The 12,305-nt window shown below is 39.5% G+C and overlaps 5 protein-coding genes across 8 annotated transcripts in view; 3 read left to right on the forward strand and 2 right to left on the reverse strand.

The window, feature by feature from the left end:
* Nucleotides 1–1,077, forward strand: LOC136242568 (vesicle-associated membrane protein 8-like). Its single transcript, XM_066034018.1, has 5 exons — nucleotides 1–161; nucleotides 225–373; nucleotides 426–505; nucleotides 820–871; nucleotides 926–1,077. Coding segments are annotated over exons 1-5 (309 nt in total). The 5' UTR covers nucleotides 1–159; the 3' UTR covers nucleotides 952–1,077.
* On the reverse strand, nucleotides 872–2,552 carry LOC136242542 (migration and invasion-inhibitory protein-like). Of its 2 annotated transcripts, none has more exons than XM_066033988.1 (7): nucleotides 2,313–2,552; nucleotides 1,759–2,246; nucleotides 1,604–1,689; nucleotides 1,432–1,561; nucleotides 1,284–1,380; nucleotides 1,146–1,232; nucleotides 872–1,088 (listed from the first exon to the last, which is right to left on the reverse strand). In XM_066033988.1, the coding sequence occupies exons 1-7, from the start codon at nucleotides 2,508–2,510 to the stop codon at nucleotides 1,002–1,004; spliced, it is 1,173 nt and encodes a 390-aa protein (XP_065890060.1). In that variant the 5' UTR covers nucleotides 2,511–2,552; the 3' UTR covers nucleotides 872–1,001. The 2 variants fall into 2 exon arrangements, with proteins under 2 accessions (XP_065890060.1, XP_065890059.1); XM_066033987.1 differs by having other exon boundaries at nucleotides 1,759–2,264.
* Nucleotides 2,484–3,639, forward strand: LOC136242560 (proteasome subunit beta type-6-like). The gene is made up of 7 exons (XM_066034009.1): nucleotides 2,484–2,636; nucleotides 2,683–2,750; nucleotides 2,806–2,937; nucleotides 2,989–3,118; nucleotides 3,167–3,221; nucleotides 3,277–3,366; nucleotides 3,429–3,639. Exons 1-7 carry the CDS (start codon nucleotides 2,571–2,573, stop codon nucleotides 3,560–3,562), a joined length of 675 nt encoding a protein of 224 aa, XP_065890081.1. The 5' UTR covers nucleotides 2,484–2,570; the 3' UTR covers nucleotides 3,563–3,639.
* On the reverse strand, nucleotides 3,542–4,515 carry LOC136242556 (uncharacterized). Its single transcript, XM_066034004.1, has 2 exons — nucleotides 4,240–4,515; nucleotides 3,542–4,180 (listed from the first exon to the last, which is right to left on the reverse strand). Exons 1-2 carry the CDS (start codon nucleotides 4,468–4,470, stop codon nucleotides 3,641–3,643), a joined length of 771 nt encoding a protein of 256 aa, XP_065890076.1. The 5' UTR covers nucleotides 4,471–4,515; the 3' UTR covers nucleotides 3,542–3,640.
* The window catches only part of LOC136242498 (ephrin type-B receptor 3-like), an 11,687-nt gene continuing 3,893 nt past the window's right edge, over nucleotides 4,512–12,305 (forward strand). For 2 of the 3 annotated variants that reach the window (XM_066033929.1, XM_066033931.1), the window contains exons 1-13: nucleotides 4,512–4,821; nucleotides 4,885–5,524; nucleotides 5,657–5,818; nucleotides 5,878–6,171; nucleotides 7,086–7,288; nucleotides 8,081–8,147; nucleotides 9,744–9,873; nucleotides 10,112–10,167; nucleotides 10,223–10,354; nucleotides 10,883–10,962; nucleotides 11,030–11,135; nucleotides 11,900–11,961; nucleotides 12,019–12,117. In XM_066033929.1, coding sequence (XP_065890001.1) covers nucleotides 4,564–4,821; nucleotides 4,885–5,524; nucleotides 5,657–5,818; nucleotides 5,878–6,171; nucleotides 7,086–7,288; nucleotides 8,081–8,147; nucleotides 9,744–9,873; nucleotides 10,112–10,167; nucleotides 10,223–10,354; nucleotides 10,883–10,962; nucleotides 11,030–11,135; nucleotides 11,900–11,961; nucleotides 12,019–12,117 — 2,289 coding nt within the window. In that variant the 5' untranslated portion in view covers nucleotides 4,512–4,563. Of the gene's footprint in view, nucleotides 4,822–4,884; nucleotides 5,525–5,656; nucleotides 5,819–5,877; nucleotides 6,172–7,085; nucleotides 7,289–8,080; nucleotides 8,152–9,743; nucleotides 9,874–10,111; nucleotides 10,168–10,222; nucleotides 10,355–10,882; nucleotides 10,963–11,029; nucleotides 11,136–11,899; nucleotides 11,962–12,018; nucleotides 12,118–12,305 lie in introns of all 3 variants that reach the window. The other variant, XM_066033930.1, reaches the window with a different exon arrangement.

A 12,305-nucleotide genomic window follows, 5' to 3' on the forward strand; every position in this document is an offset into this window, starting at 1 on the left:
GTTAAAATATTGGAAGCGGACTAAATGCAGACGGGGGTGGTCTTAGCGCGAGACTAATTATCAGGGAGAGTGGATGTTGGTGTGACAGTCATAACTGCTGAACGATTGTGACGTTTAGTTGGTAACTTAAAGAGCCAGTAATTTGGTCAGGAAATTAAAATGTGAGCGTTTGAACCCCTGTTTGCTGCAGCCATATTAAATTTTAACACAACGTTTGTTCATAGGTCGAATTATGGAGCAACCGGAGCCGGAGATACTTCACGCGTAGGTCAGCTACGCGGTCAGGTGGATGAGGTCAAGGGTTTAATGGTGGAAAATATTGACAGGGTGCAGCAGAGAGGAGAGAACCTTTACAATCTTGATGAAAGAACTAGTAATACACCCTCGCTTAATATTGCATGCAATTTTACATACTACTCCCACAGAAATACTGGAGCAAGATGCTAAACAGTTTAATCAGTTAGGAGGTGATTTAAAGAAGAAAATGTGGTGGAAGAATGTTAAAGTATGCAGCACCTTGCTCACTATTAATGCATCTATGAGTGCACATATCATTTGTAACCCCTAGCAGGGCAGTTTTATTGACTCAGGGATTAAATCACTGTGTTCAGGCTCATGTGCAGACCACTGCCCAGCCACACAACCTCTGAATTTCCTGTGGGTCTGTGACAGCAGTGGGAATTAAACGAACATTTGTGCCTTAGTAGTGAGGCCTTTCCTAAGTTGACAATTCCCGATTTAACCCCTGGGAGTAGGGGCTTAACAGTGATAAATACATAACTGCAGCACATTAATTCCACTTTTGGTATGTCACTGTAGCTCTGGATCATTTTAATCATCATTGTCATAGTGATATTAATCGCTATTATAAGTAAGTTGGTTTTCAACCATGTGGTTTAATATTTTATTTGGTGTTTCTTTTTAGTTGCAATCGTACTGGCTACAAAGTGATCAGAACAATTCATGAATACAACATGTCAACTATTTCTGTAAAAAAAAAATCATTTTGTCCTAGATCGTAATTTGTACTGTGTGGAGTGTGTTGAATTTACAAGATAATTGCTGAGTTTCCTTGGAGAGTTGGCTGCCTATTTTGGTTTAAATACATAGTCAATAAGTGAACATTTAATTAGAGTCATACGTACATTGTCAACTAGAGATGACTTGAGATGAAGAGAGGCTGGAGTGGGTATGCTTGATGGCTTCGCATTCTCCCAGCCCACCAAGCAGTGCTGTATAACAAAATACCATTGAAATAGCAACACGTGTTGGTGCATGCTAGCCTTAGAAAGACTCATCGAATCATCTGGATCAAAACTCTTTCTCCGATGATGCCTGAATCTATAAACCATCTGAGTTGTTGATCTGGGAACACTGACTCTGCAAGGTGACATCACATCTGGATGTTGATGTGTTGACAAACCAAATTACCTGATATATCCTGCTGGCATTTCATCATGGTGGTCTTTTTGTTCACAAACAGGACAGTGTGACCCAACCTCTTCCTGTGTATGAATTGGTACCGGAAACAATCTACTGTTCAGTATGTAGCTGGGGACTCCTGTTACAAACTATTAATTCAATCAAAAATTGCTCGACTAACCACTATGGACTACATCCTGTTGTAAATCATTGACTTTTATAGTTGGGGAAGATGAGATATCACTCTCCGAAACATCCGGTATTCCACTAGACAGCAAAAAAATTAAATCAATTTTTTTTTAATTTGCAGAATAAATTATAGTGCCGTATTCTTACATTAAAGATGTTGTTCTAGAGCATTCTTCTCTGTTTGCCCTCCTAAACTCCTTCAGATCATCAAAGTATTCATCACTACATTGTGACACATATGAACTGGTATCCAATAAACCTGCTATCCAGTCATATCCAAGCTTCGGATCTATTCCTTCGTATTTAAGAGATTTCCGTAAACTTCTGGTCATCGGTAAAGTTTGTTCCAGAGCACCATAATGTGAAGTGTTGAGGACTTCACTTAGCTGTCGTTTGGGTGACTTTGTCAATGATGGCTTGTGTAGTTTATTGCTATCTTTTAGAGCTTTCTTCTGTTTAGTTTGGTGGCTGCTAAAGATAGCTTCTTCCAAAGATGCATCTTTGAAAGGTTTGTTCTTTGGTGTATTGTGAGGTTCTGGTACACTTGATTTAACTTTGGGTGTTGAAGAGTGCCTTCTGAGTGGTCTCTTTCTTGGTGGTGTAGCTTGCTCTACTGGCGACACGAAATTCACTGACTGCTTGGGAGAAAAGACCTGTTCTGTATATATTACATGCTATACAACACAGTACAAGTGCTGTACCAGATCAGGAGTGAGTTGTTGTGTTCTTGCTCTTTTCCTTGTGAGTCTGTAAGGTGTTGGGTGTAGTTTATGTAGGGCCTTTTTGTCATTGGCAGGGCCGGTGAGTGTACTAAGATTACGCATACTTCGTTTCAGTTCCTCCTGTCCCTCGTTTAACATCCTCATCAGTTCGTTGGTATCACTACTACCCGCCGCCATTTCAAATTTGATAGATTACGGAAAATTATTTAGTCACGTGAGCACATTTCAGCAGTGGAGATGGCGTTAACTGGAGTAATGGCAGGCCCGGCGCCTGACTGGATGACTTCTGAACATTTAACAGGGGTAAGACAAGGTTTTAAAATATATGCTTTATTTGGGCGTTACATAGACTTCTATTATGGCCGTGGAATATGATGGCGGAGTTATAATTGGAGCTGACTCAAGAACTAGCACAGGGTATGTACAAAAGCTCAAGGTCTATGCCATTTTAATGTCTTGTGTCATGTTGTAGATCCTATGTGGCTAACAGAGTTACAGATAAGCTCACACCAGTAATGGATAAGATATATTGCTGCAGATCAGGCTCCGCAGCAGACACCCAAGCAATAGCAGACATTGTGTCATACAACCTTAAATTACACAGGTACATGTGAGATGAAGGATAATGGTTACTACCGCTATTGTACTACCATAGCATAGAACTAGGAGAAGAACCACTAGTGAAGTCAGCTGCCAGTCTCTTCAGGCAGTTTTGTTACGACTACCGTGACAGCCTATTGGCTGGAATAATCTGTGCTGGTTGGGACAAGAAAGCTGGTGGACAGGTGATATACCCATCTCCCTGACAGTTGCCATCCTTTTCTATCCTACAGGTCTACTCTATCCCACTTGGTGGCATGTGCTTACGCCAGCCATTTGCAATAGGAGGTAAACAACACTGATTGAGCACCATTCCTCTATTTAGTGACTGCACTATTTATAGGTTCTGGCAGCACGTACATATATGGATATTGTGATGCTCATTTCAAACAAGGCATGACAAAAGAAGAGTGTATTGAATTTGTCAAAACTTGTAAGTTATGTCCCATTCTTTGAAATTTTTTAGTTTAAATTCTTAATTCATTTCTCTTGTAGCGTTGGCACTAGCTGTAGGACGTGATGGTAGCTCAGGTGGAGTGATTAGGATTGCATCCATTGAAGAAGGTGGAGTGGAAAGACGAGTATACACCGGAACAGACATACCCAAATTCTATGATGATGGTGTATAAATGTCACATAAATTCATATAAAAACACTTGTAGTCAGAATAAATTTTAAATAGAAATAAAAAAGAAAACAAGAACAATTCATGGTTCATGGCCATCTAATGCTTGATAACCATTTCGTTTGCAGCAACAGCAACATTTCCAAAACAACTGTGAGTAAGTGAATGTTCTGCTAATGTGAACGTAAGATTCATTATTTCCAGTAGACAATACAGCACAGTCTTGCAGTTCATTAACCTGTTGTTGTGTTTGCATATCAAACATCTTTTGTGTGAGTACCTGCAGCATCTCAGCTACACCCTCACCAGTAACATTTGACAATTCAAAACAACATTCACTGGGAATATTGAAATGCTCTGCAAATCGTTTCACATCTTCAGCCTTGACTTCTCTTTGGTAAGCTGGAATATCACTTTTGAGGCCAACCAGTGCAAACAAAAGTTTATAGGAATCTTGGCTGTCCTCCAAATAGAACCGTGCATCTTCAACCCACTTGCCTAAAGAATTCAAAGAAATTTCACTATCCACGCTGTACACCAGGCAAACGATTTGTGCATGTTTGTAATACTGGTGAGTCAACGAGTTAGCTCTCTCTCCCCCTGCAGTATCAAACACTCTGATCTATACAACAAAAAGCAAACACTACCCCAGTAACAAAAAATAGGATTTCTCTGACATACATTTGCTCTATTGCTCCCTGAAAGGTACACTTCTTTCGTATAGTGGTCGTAGTGTACGCTAATCGAGCCACTGGGAGTTGGTTCAGTACTCTTGTGATTGTATGTTCCTGCGTCTCTGTAGCGGTCGTGAACTATACGGTGGAAGAGGCAAGTCTTTCCAGAGCCACTATCACCCAGAAGGATCATTTTAAACGTGTATAAGGGAAACTTGCTTGACCTACTCATAGACATGGTGCGCTACAATTAGAAGGATACAAGCGCCTCCCTTCGTTAATTATTGTTACCTCATTTTTGTTTACGCGCATAACATTAATTCCTCACATTATGATTATTCGAGGCGGCAAGATGACAGCGCTCGGTTTCTTTGTACTACTGGCGATCGCGGTGCATGCCACAACTAGCCAAGCTCCTGGAGACGCTAATGAAGTGTGCGTAACGAGTCCACTACGACCAACAGTTGTGAATCAAGATATTTTAATGGCAAGCTTCGACTATGGAGATTTAGTTAAAGATAATGGACCTTGGGCTGTTGTTGATTTGGATGGAAATAACGACGAACTGGCGGGCAGCCGTTCTCCTATAGTACGTTACGCATAGATAACAGTACCTTGTATATTATTTTGCCCGTCGTATATGTATATGTAGTGGTCGCAGTCGGGACTCACTTGTGAAAGAATAACTACGGCGTGTGGATATTTATCAGGTGCACAAGACAACTGGCTCATCACCCAATACATTAACAACACTGCCAGTCGTGATATGTACATCAGTGTGAAATTCACCATCAATGCTGATTGTGGGCTAGGTTGTGGTACTGTACTGGATATGTTTGTACTGCAGACAAATAACTCTGATCAGAATTTTGCCAGAAACGTCAGCAATTTTCCAAGCTCAGCATTGGCTGCCCTAACTGACACTGTCAGAAATGGATTAACAATAACAAATGAAATTGAGAAAATTGGAACAGCAGCTACTTCAGGAGTTTATGTAGCATTCAGAGATACAGGAACGTGTGTTAGTATAGCTGAAGTAGTGGTATATTATCCTATTTGTGATGCACACTCTCCCATGGTTGGGGCTAACTTCTCAAGAGATGGACTTCCAGAAGAGACACTTAGTGGAATGTGTTTTCGTAACATGGCAGTCAACATGAATATGCCTGGTAGATCAATACAGGCAATGTGTGTCCTTGATTTAGGAACACTGAATACTACCTGGAATATGGAGTGCATGTGTGTACCAGGGTATAGGTTTATCTCACGTTCTGGTATTGATCAGTGTGAAGGTGTGTGTGTGTTTGCATATGCACACCTGTGAAATCCCTAAGTTTGTTTTGTTGCAATAATGATAATTAGTATGACATTGTATTTGTCAACAAATGTTTGGTGTGTGCTTATTGGTTTGTTTTTATCCACAGCATGTCCACCTTTCATGTTCAAGAACACTCTTAGCAATACGGACATATGTCAGCCTTGTCCTGCATACAGTAATACCACTGAGAGTGATACTGGTGTGGATGTGTGTCCATGTTTTCCTGGTTTTTACAGAGCTATGGGAGAGGATGCTATGAGATGTACACGTGAGTAATAAATCATGTCTTATGATGACACAGTTGGAGTTGTGTTTTGTTACTTTCAGGGCCACCATCTGCACCTCGCAATCTTACAATTTCTAATGTCACAAACACCACAGCAGTCCTTGAATGGGAGGCAGCTTTAGATGATGGTGACCGTTCAGATCTCATTTATACAATATCAACTAATGTCAGTAGTGCTAATTACACCACAAGTGATACTAACTTTACACTGGATACTCTTATACCATTTGTGTTCTATGAGATATCTGTCACAGCTGGTAATGGAGTGTCATCACAAGACATAGATGGTAGAGACAACCGCACATTATCTGTGTTTGCTAACACTGATGAAGGAGGTATGTAGGAGATAGTAGCATATATGCTAACCTGTTGTGTTGTCAAACCGTACCACACACACGCATGCACACACACACAACCTCCTGTATGGATTATATCCACGTGTAGTGTGTGTATGAGCATGCAGTGTGTGTGTGTGTGTGTGTGTGTGTGTGTGTATGTGTGTGTGTATATATATGGATACATGTTGTGTTCCCAAAAGGTTTATTGTGTAAATGACCAGCTTGCTTGTAGGTGTACAAGAATTGCTGTAGGGATGAATGCTTTGTAGTCCAGTGTGAGCTGTACTCTATACAACACATGGACAAATTGTGAGAATTTTTGGCCCCCCTCTGTATTTAGAAAATACCTCACCCAGTAAATGGATTGAATCATTATTTAATTACATAGTATCCTTATAAATGTTAATGATGTTAAATGAAGTGTTATATTGTCACCAATCACAAATGAAGTCAGCATTGTACATGTGTAGGGTTTCTTTGGAAGTAATGTGGTCATGTGATGTGTTGTCAATCATATTGTTCCTTATGTGTGCAATGTCAGTCATGATCTGAGTATTGATGTGGGAATTGTGTCTTTATTTGTGGTGACAGTGTAGCACATTAGTGTGCATGTGTGTGGGTGCAACACTGTACATGTGTGCTCACACGTGTGGTGTATTTGAGTGTATGTCTAGCTGTCTGTACAATGAGATCTCATTAATGCAACCAGCAAAATATGGCCTCAATCTGTCAAAGTTTCTGCTCATTTACATATTGTAAGTGTTCAGTACATTATGAAGCCATAGAAGATTTAAAACTGTATGTTTTATTGGATTTTTTTATGATTCAGAAGTGACATTAGTAGTTATATATAGTGTACAATTATATGTTATATCATGTAGACTTTATTGCATAATTATCGTGTCATGTAGTTGGAGGGGACATCGACCAATCCGCCATCACGGGAACAACTAGGGAGCTAAGTTGGAGCCCTCCCACCTTCCCGCAAGGAACCATACAAGGATATGAAGTTGTGATACGTGACTCTAACAATGATACTATACTACAGACTATCACTACTGGTGATGCAACATCTTTAGCCATCAATTTGGAACCGGGCAACTACAATGTACAGGTGAGTTGTTTTTTTGTCTGTCTGGATCATTTGTTGAATCAGCTGTTTGCATGATTTTGTTTATGCATGAATGTGTTGTCTGGTTTAGTGGAAACAGTTTAACTGTGTTGCTGAAATGTGGTGTGCATGTGTATCTCCACAGAAACCATAACAATCTTCTGTAGTCTGAGTGGCCATGTCCACTGTTGTTCACCTTGTGACTTTCAGGTAGCTACTGTAGGGGGCTACTAAAACAAACCTTGTTCTGACAAGTGACTATTTAAAAATCTCCGTAAATTTACTTTCTTGCTAAAAGATTTTGCAGTTTGTAGTACCTCATCCCAAGTAGAAATTGCAGAGTTTGTACTGTAGTGTAAATAGTGCTTTGGCTGTATAATGCATAGTGCAATATTGTTTTAAGTTCTGAAACTTCTTCACCAGGTGACTACATTTTGACCATGCCTCTACCATTAATTTTTAGTGTGGCAGACACCAGATAAAATAATGTATATTTTCGAGGGGGAGGTTTGTGGATTGCTGCCTTCAAAATTTTCAGGATAGCTGCCAATCCACAAAAATTGCATTCCCCCTTGAAAAAAAAGCTATATGGTATTCTACACAGTGAAGCAAATAGTTTTTCAGACAGCTTGTTGATATCATTTAATTTTTTGTTGGTACTTATAACCTCACAAGTTTGTGTTATAATACTGTGCGCATGCAAACATTTCAACTTACACACATTATGTTAGTTGATCTATTTATCAGCCATTTTGTGTTGTCAAGGTGATGTATTAATCATGTTCCCTCCAACAGATTCGTGCAATTACTGCTGTTGGTCCGGGAGAATTTAGTGCACCAGCTAACCTAACAATTACTCCTGGTGAGTTGTATGTCATTGTCATTTTGGTCCTACTCACTACTGGACATATTGTCCATGAAAATTTAATGAAAAAAATGTTCAACCTGTAGTTTTCATTAGGTTAAATTTTATTTTCATAGCATTTAAAAATTGGGAAAATTAATGAAATCCACTAATGAAAAATTACCACTGAAAATGCTTTTCATGGACTTTTCATTGGTATTTCATTTGAAAACTTTACTTTTCACTGGTTGAAGATTTTTTTCATTGGATTCTCATGGACAAAATGTCCAATAGTGACTATGTACGTGGCCTGGTTGGCAGGAATTATAAATGATAATTTCTGAAGTCATATATACAAGTACACAGAAAAATTTGGAAATTTCAACAAGAGTAGGGACCATAACACATCAATAAAAAGTACTGAAACAAACTGGAGTAGTACACAATATTAATTCACAAAGAAGTGTTATATCCCTACTGTGCATTTCCATAATGGTATCTTGAGCACAGTAGGGATATAACACTTCTTATAGTTTTACCGTGATTTAATATCATGGACTACTCCAGCTTGTTTCAGTACTTTTTATCGATGTGTTATGGTCCCTACTCTAGTTGAAATTTCCAAATTTTTCTGTGTACTTGTTTGTTAACTTTTTTTTGTAAATAGTAATTACGACTGGTGAACCCACGCATACCGCATCTGAAATGGCGCTGCGTGCCCCAATTATCGTCTGAAAAGTGAAGTATCCATTACGCTTCGTTGTCAGCTATGTTTGTTACGCAACATTTTGAATCAAGAACTGTTCGAAAAGCAACTCTGCAATCCACGCATACTGAAAGAAAGAAATGGTGCCGTGTGCCCCAGTTATATCAGTTATCGTCTGAAAAGTGAAGTATCCATTACCCTTCATTGTCGGCTATGTTCAACCTGTTACACAGCAGTATGAATCAAGAACTGTTTGAAAAGCACCTCTGATATCAAACCACTATGACAAAGGAAAGCCATCACATGCTTTCGCCAAATTGACAATTTTCGCTGTCAGCAAAGATGAGTGGGACACAAAGGAGGACACTGGTAAGTCCATGAAGAATGCATTGTATGTACTGCGGTATGCCAAAAGGCACCTGTCGGGCTGAAGCGATGTCGAACAGTGAAAAAATCAAGCCTATAGCCTTGCCGTTATCAAGTTACACTTGTCTGAAGGCATCAATCAATTACTTACTTACTCAGTCAGTAGAAAATTCCATAAATGAATTATTTTTTAAATTCTGTAGCAACTTGTTGAAAGCATTTCGGGTCGATCTGAAAGCTTGTTTGGGCTTAGTTTCACCTAACCAATACTGCCTCATTGTCGTCATGGAAAATTGAGGCTGGTTTTTGGGTGATGTTATTTTGTGGGCCACGCCTACTCCTTTGTGGTCCTTACTATACACTACTATTGTAGTGTATGATATTGCAACAGAATTTTTTTACTTCTGGAAAAAGGAAACTTTAGTAACGTTTCATCAAAATTGGCCAGTCCCAGTATCTGCCAGTCCAATGGTGAAGAGACTTATTGTATATATTGTATATGGTAGCGTGTGTCACAGTTTGTGTAATCTTGATTCTGTCAGATGGTGATGGCGGTGGTGATGGTGGTAGTGACAATCTTGGTCTCATTATTGGTGCTGCTGTCGGTGCTGTTGTGGTTATCGTTGTCATCATTATCATCATAGTCCTGTGTGTATGTTGTATTCAGAGAAGGTCAGTTTAGTGTCATGTTTGTGAATTTTACAGCAATAAACTAAAACAGTAGAATGTTGTCGTCCATGTTATGTGCTGATTTCGGTATAGCTATTATGTCGGTACAGCCTTTGCAGCCTTTTGTTATCTTGTATTTCTCTTGTTGAAACATTTAAGCCAGCACGCTTGATACAATAAACATTTCCCATCTTGGAATTGAAAAAAAAAATTATTTTTAAATTGCTCATGCTTTTTATAGAGGCGGAAAGCCAGTTGATGACCTAACCATGTACGCCCTTCAAAATGATGAGGATAGTGAGTTATTTTTAATGTCCCATTTGTTTAGTCACACATAATATGCGCTCACTAGTTACCAAGAAGTTACCTGGTGTCCGTAAATATGTTGACCCACAAAACTACGCCAGCCCAGAGTCTGCACTGAAAGACTTTGCGTGTGAGATTCCCTCTCACCAGCTGAGGTTGGATGAAGTCATCGGTGGAGGTGAGAGAATTTTTAGCTGCAACATTTTATCCTTGTTGAGGAGTGGGGTCTGTTTTACATGCTGTAAGAGCAGGGTGGAGCTGCTTGTACACGTTAATGTATGAAAGGTTGTTTACAAACAGCATTATAAGCAGCTCCCTATGTATGAGTGTTACAGACTGTCACTATTAGGGTTAGTAGAATCACAATTATCAGTATTGTGACTGTCAGTTACCACGATATATGCTACAGATATAGAACCTGCTACTGAGGATACTACTTGAGTGTGTTCATCACATTCTGTAAGCCCAACTTTAGCAGGTGTAAAAATTTTCTGAATTCTCTAAATTCAAAGGGTAACAGCCTACATGTGATCGTGTACTGAAGAACCAGTTAACAACAAATCACAAGTAAAATTTTAACGAATGGAACTTTCACCCCTCAAAAATGACTCACGATATTGTGATCACACTACTGTTGTATATAATGTAAATAAAAAAAGTACACTAGTGGGTTTATAGGATGCAGATAATATTTTTATGCAAATAGGTGAATTTGGTGATGTTTGTCGAGGCATTTGGTACAAGCCCAATACCAAGCACTTGTCAGTGGCCATCAAGACTTTGAAGGTATGTAGTTTGTACATATCCGGAGCCACGCCTACCCATTACATGCCACTCCCACTACTCCCTGTAGCCTGGCTCTCCGTACAAAGATAGAGTGGACTTCCTTACGGAGGCCTCCATCATGGGTCAATTCCATCATGACAATGTGATCACTCTTCATGGAGTTGTAACCAAGAGTAAGTGTGTGTGTGTGTGTGTGTGTGTGTGTGTGTTGTTGTTGTTGTTGTTGTTGTGTAGCCGCCTCCCTGTAGCGGATATTGTAGTGTTCCAAATTGTATGTATTAAGAACCATCCATGTATGTCTGTCTGCTTACTAAGGCCCTACTGCTTACCTACCAACTTTGCTGTTTTTGTTCGCACTACGAGTTCTAAATTTTGTGATTTTTAAAAAAAATTTACCATGTTCTAGAATAGTAGAGTCATGCTAGTACATCGCCCCATTCACTATAACTGGCCGTTGTAATTTGCTTTGCTGTGGTCCATGTTTATATAAGGGTTTATTTGCTGAGTGATTGAGTTTAAGGATAATCTCACATAACTGACATATGACTTATTACACACTAGCAGCTGTGATGTGACCATGCACTGCCTGGTGAACATCTTGCCATAAATACTGTTCACACTTGCGTGTCCATGCATACATGTTTGTATATACATGTTTGCATAGACACAGAGGTGTGGGTGTACTAGATCTGTTAAAGCTATGTAATCTACACACCAGGCCTCTAAGTAGCTCATATTAATTGACTATGGAAATCACAACACTTGTGGTCATTACTTCAACATGTATTGTGAATGTAACAAACTACTGTATGTGACCAATCAAACACAAACATTTACTAGGTATGTATAATATGAAAAATGAATGTGCATTAATCGTTTAAAAGGTATAAATGTGTCCAGTGAATGAGCTCATGTTCTGTTTTGTTGTCTACCACAGCCCAGCCAGTGATGATAGTGATGGAGTACATGGAAAACAAGTCACTGGATGTCTACCTTAGGGTATGTGTCTTATGATTGATTGTGTTGTTCATTTTGGGTTGATTTGATTGTATTTAGCAAAATGATGACTTGTTGGGACCAGTGCGGCTGGTTTCCATGGCAAAGGGAGTGGCTGCAGGCATGCAGTACTTTGGAGAAATCGGTTTTGTCCATCGTGTAAGTAATAGCATGTGGGTGTGTGTGTGCGTATATCATTGGGTACTTGGCAGCAAATGTCAATTGCTCATGTCTCAAACAATGAGTGAGGTTCACAAGGGGCTTCTGGGTCCCTAACCTTGACTGGTGGGGTATAATTCTAGTCCTCTTTTCAGGAGGATTTGCCAGCTCTGACTTCGTATCTGAGT

Source organism: Dysidea avara, chromosome 13, assembly GCF_963678975.1.
Source record: "Dysidea avara chromosome 13, odDysAvar1.4, whole genome shotgun sequence".
NCBI lineage: Eukaryota > Metazoa > Porifera > Demospongiae > Dictyoceratida > Dysideidae > Dysidea > Dysidea avara.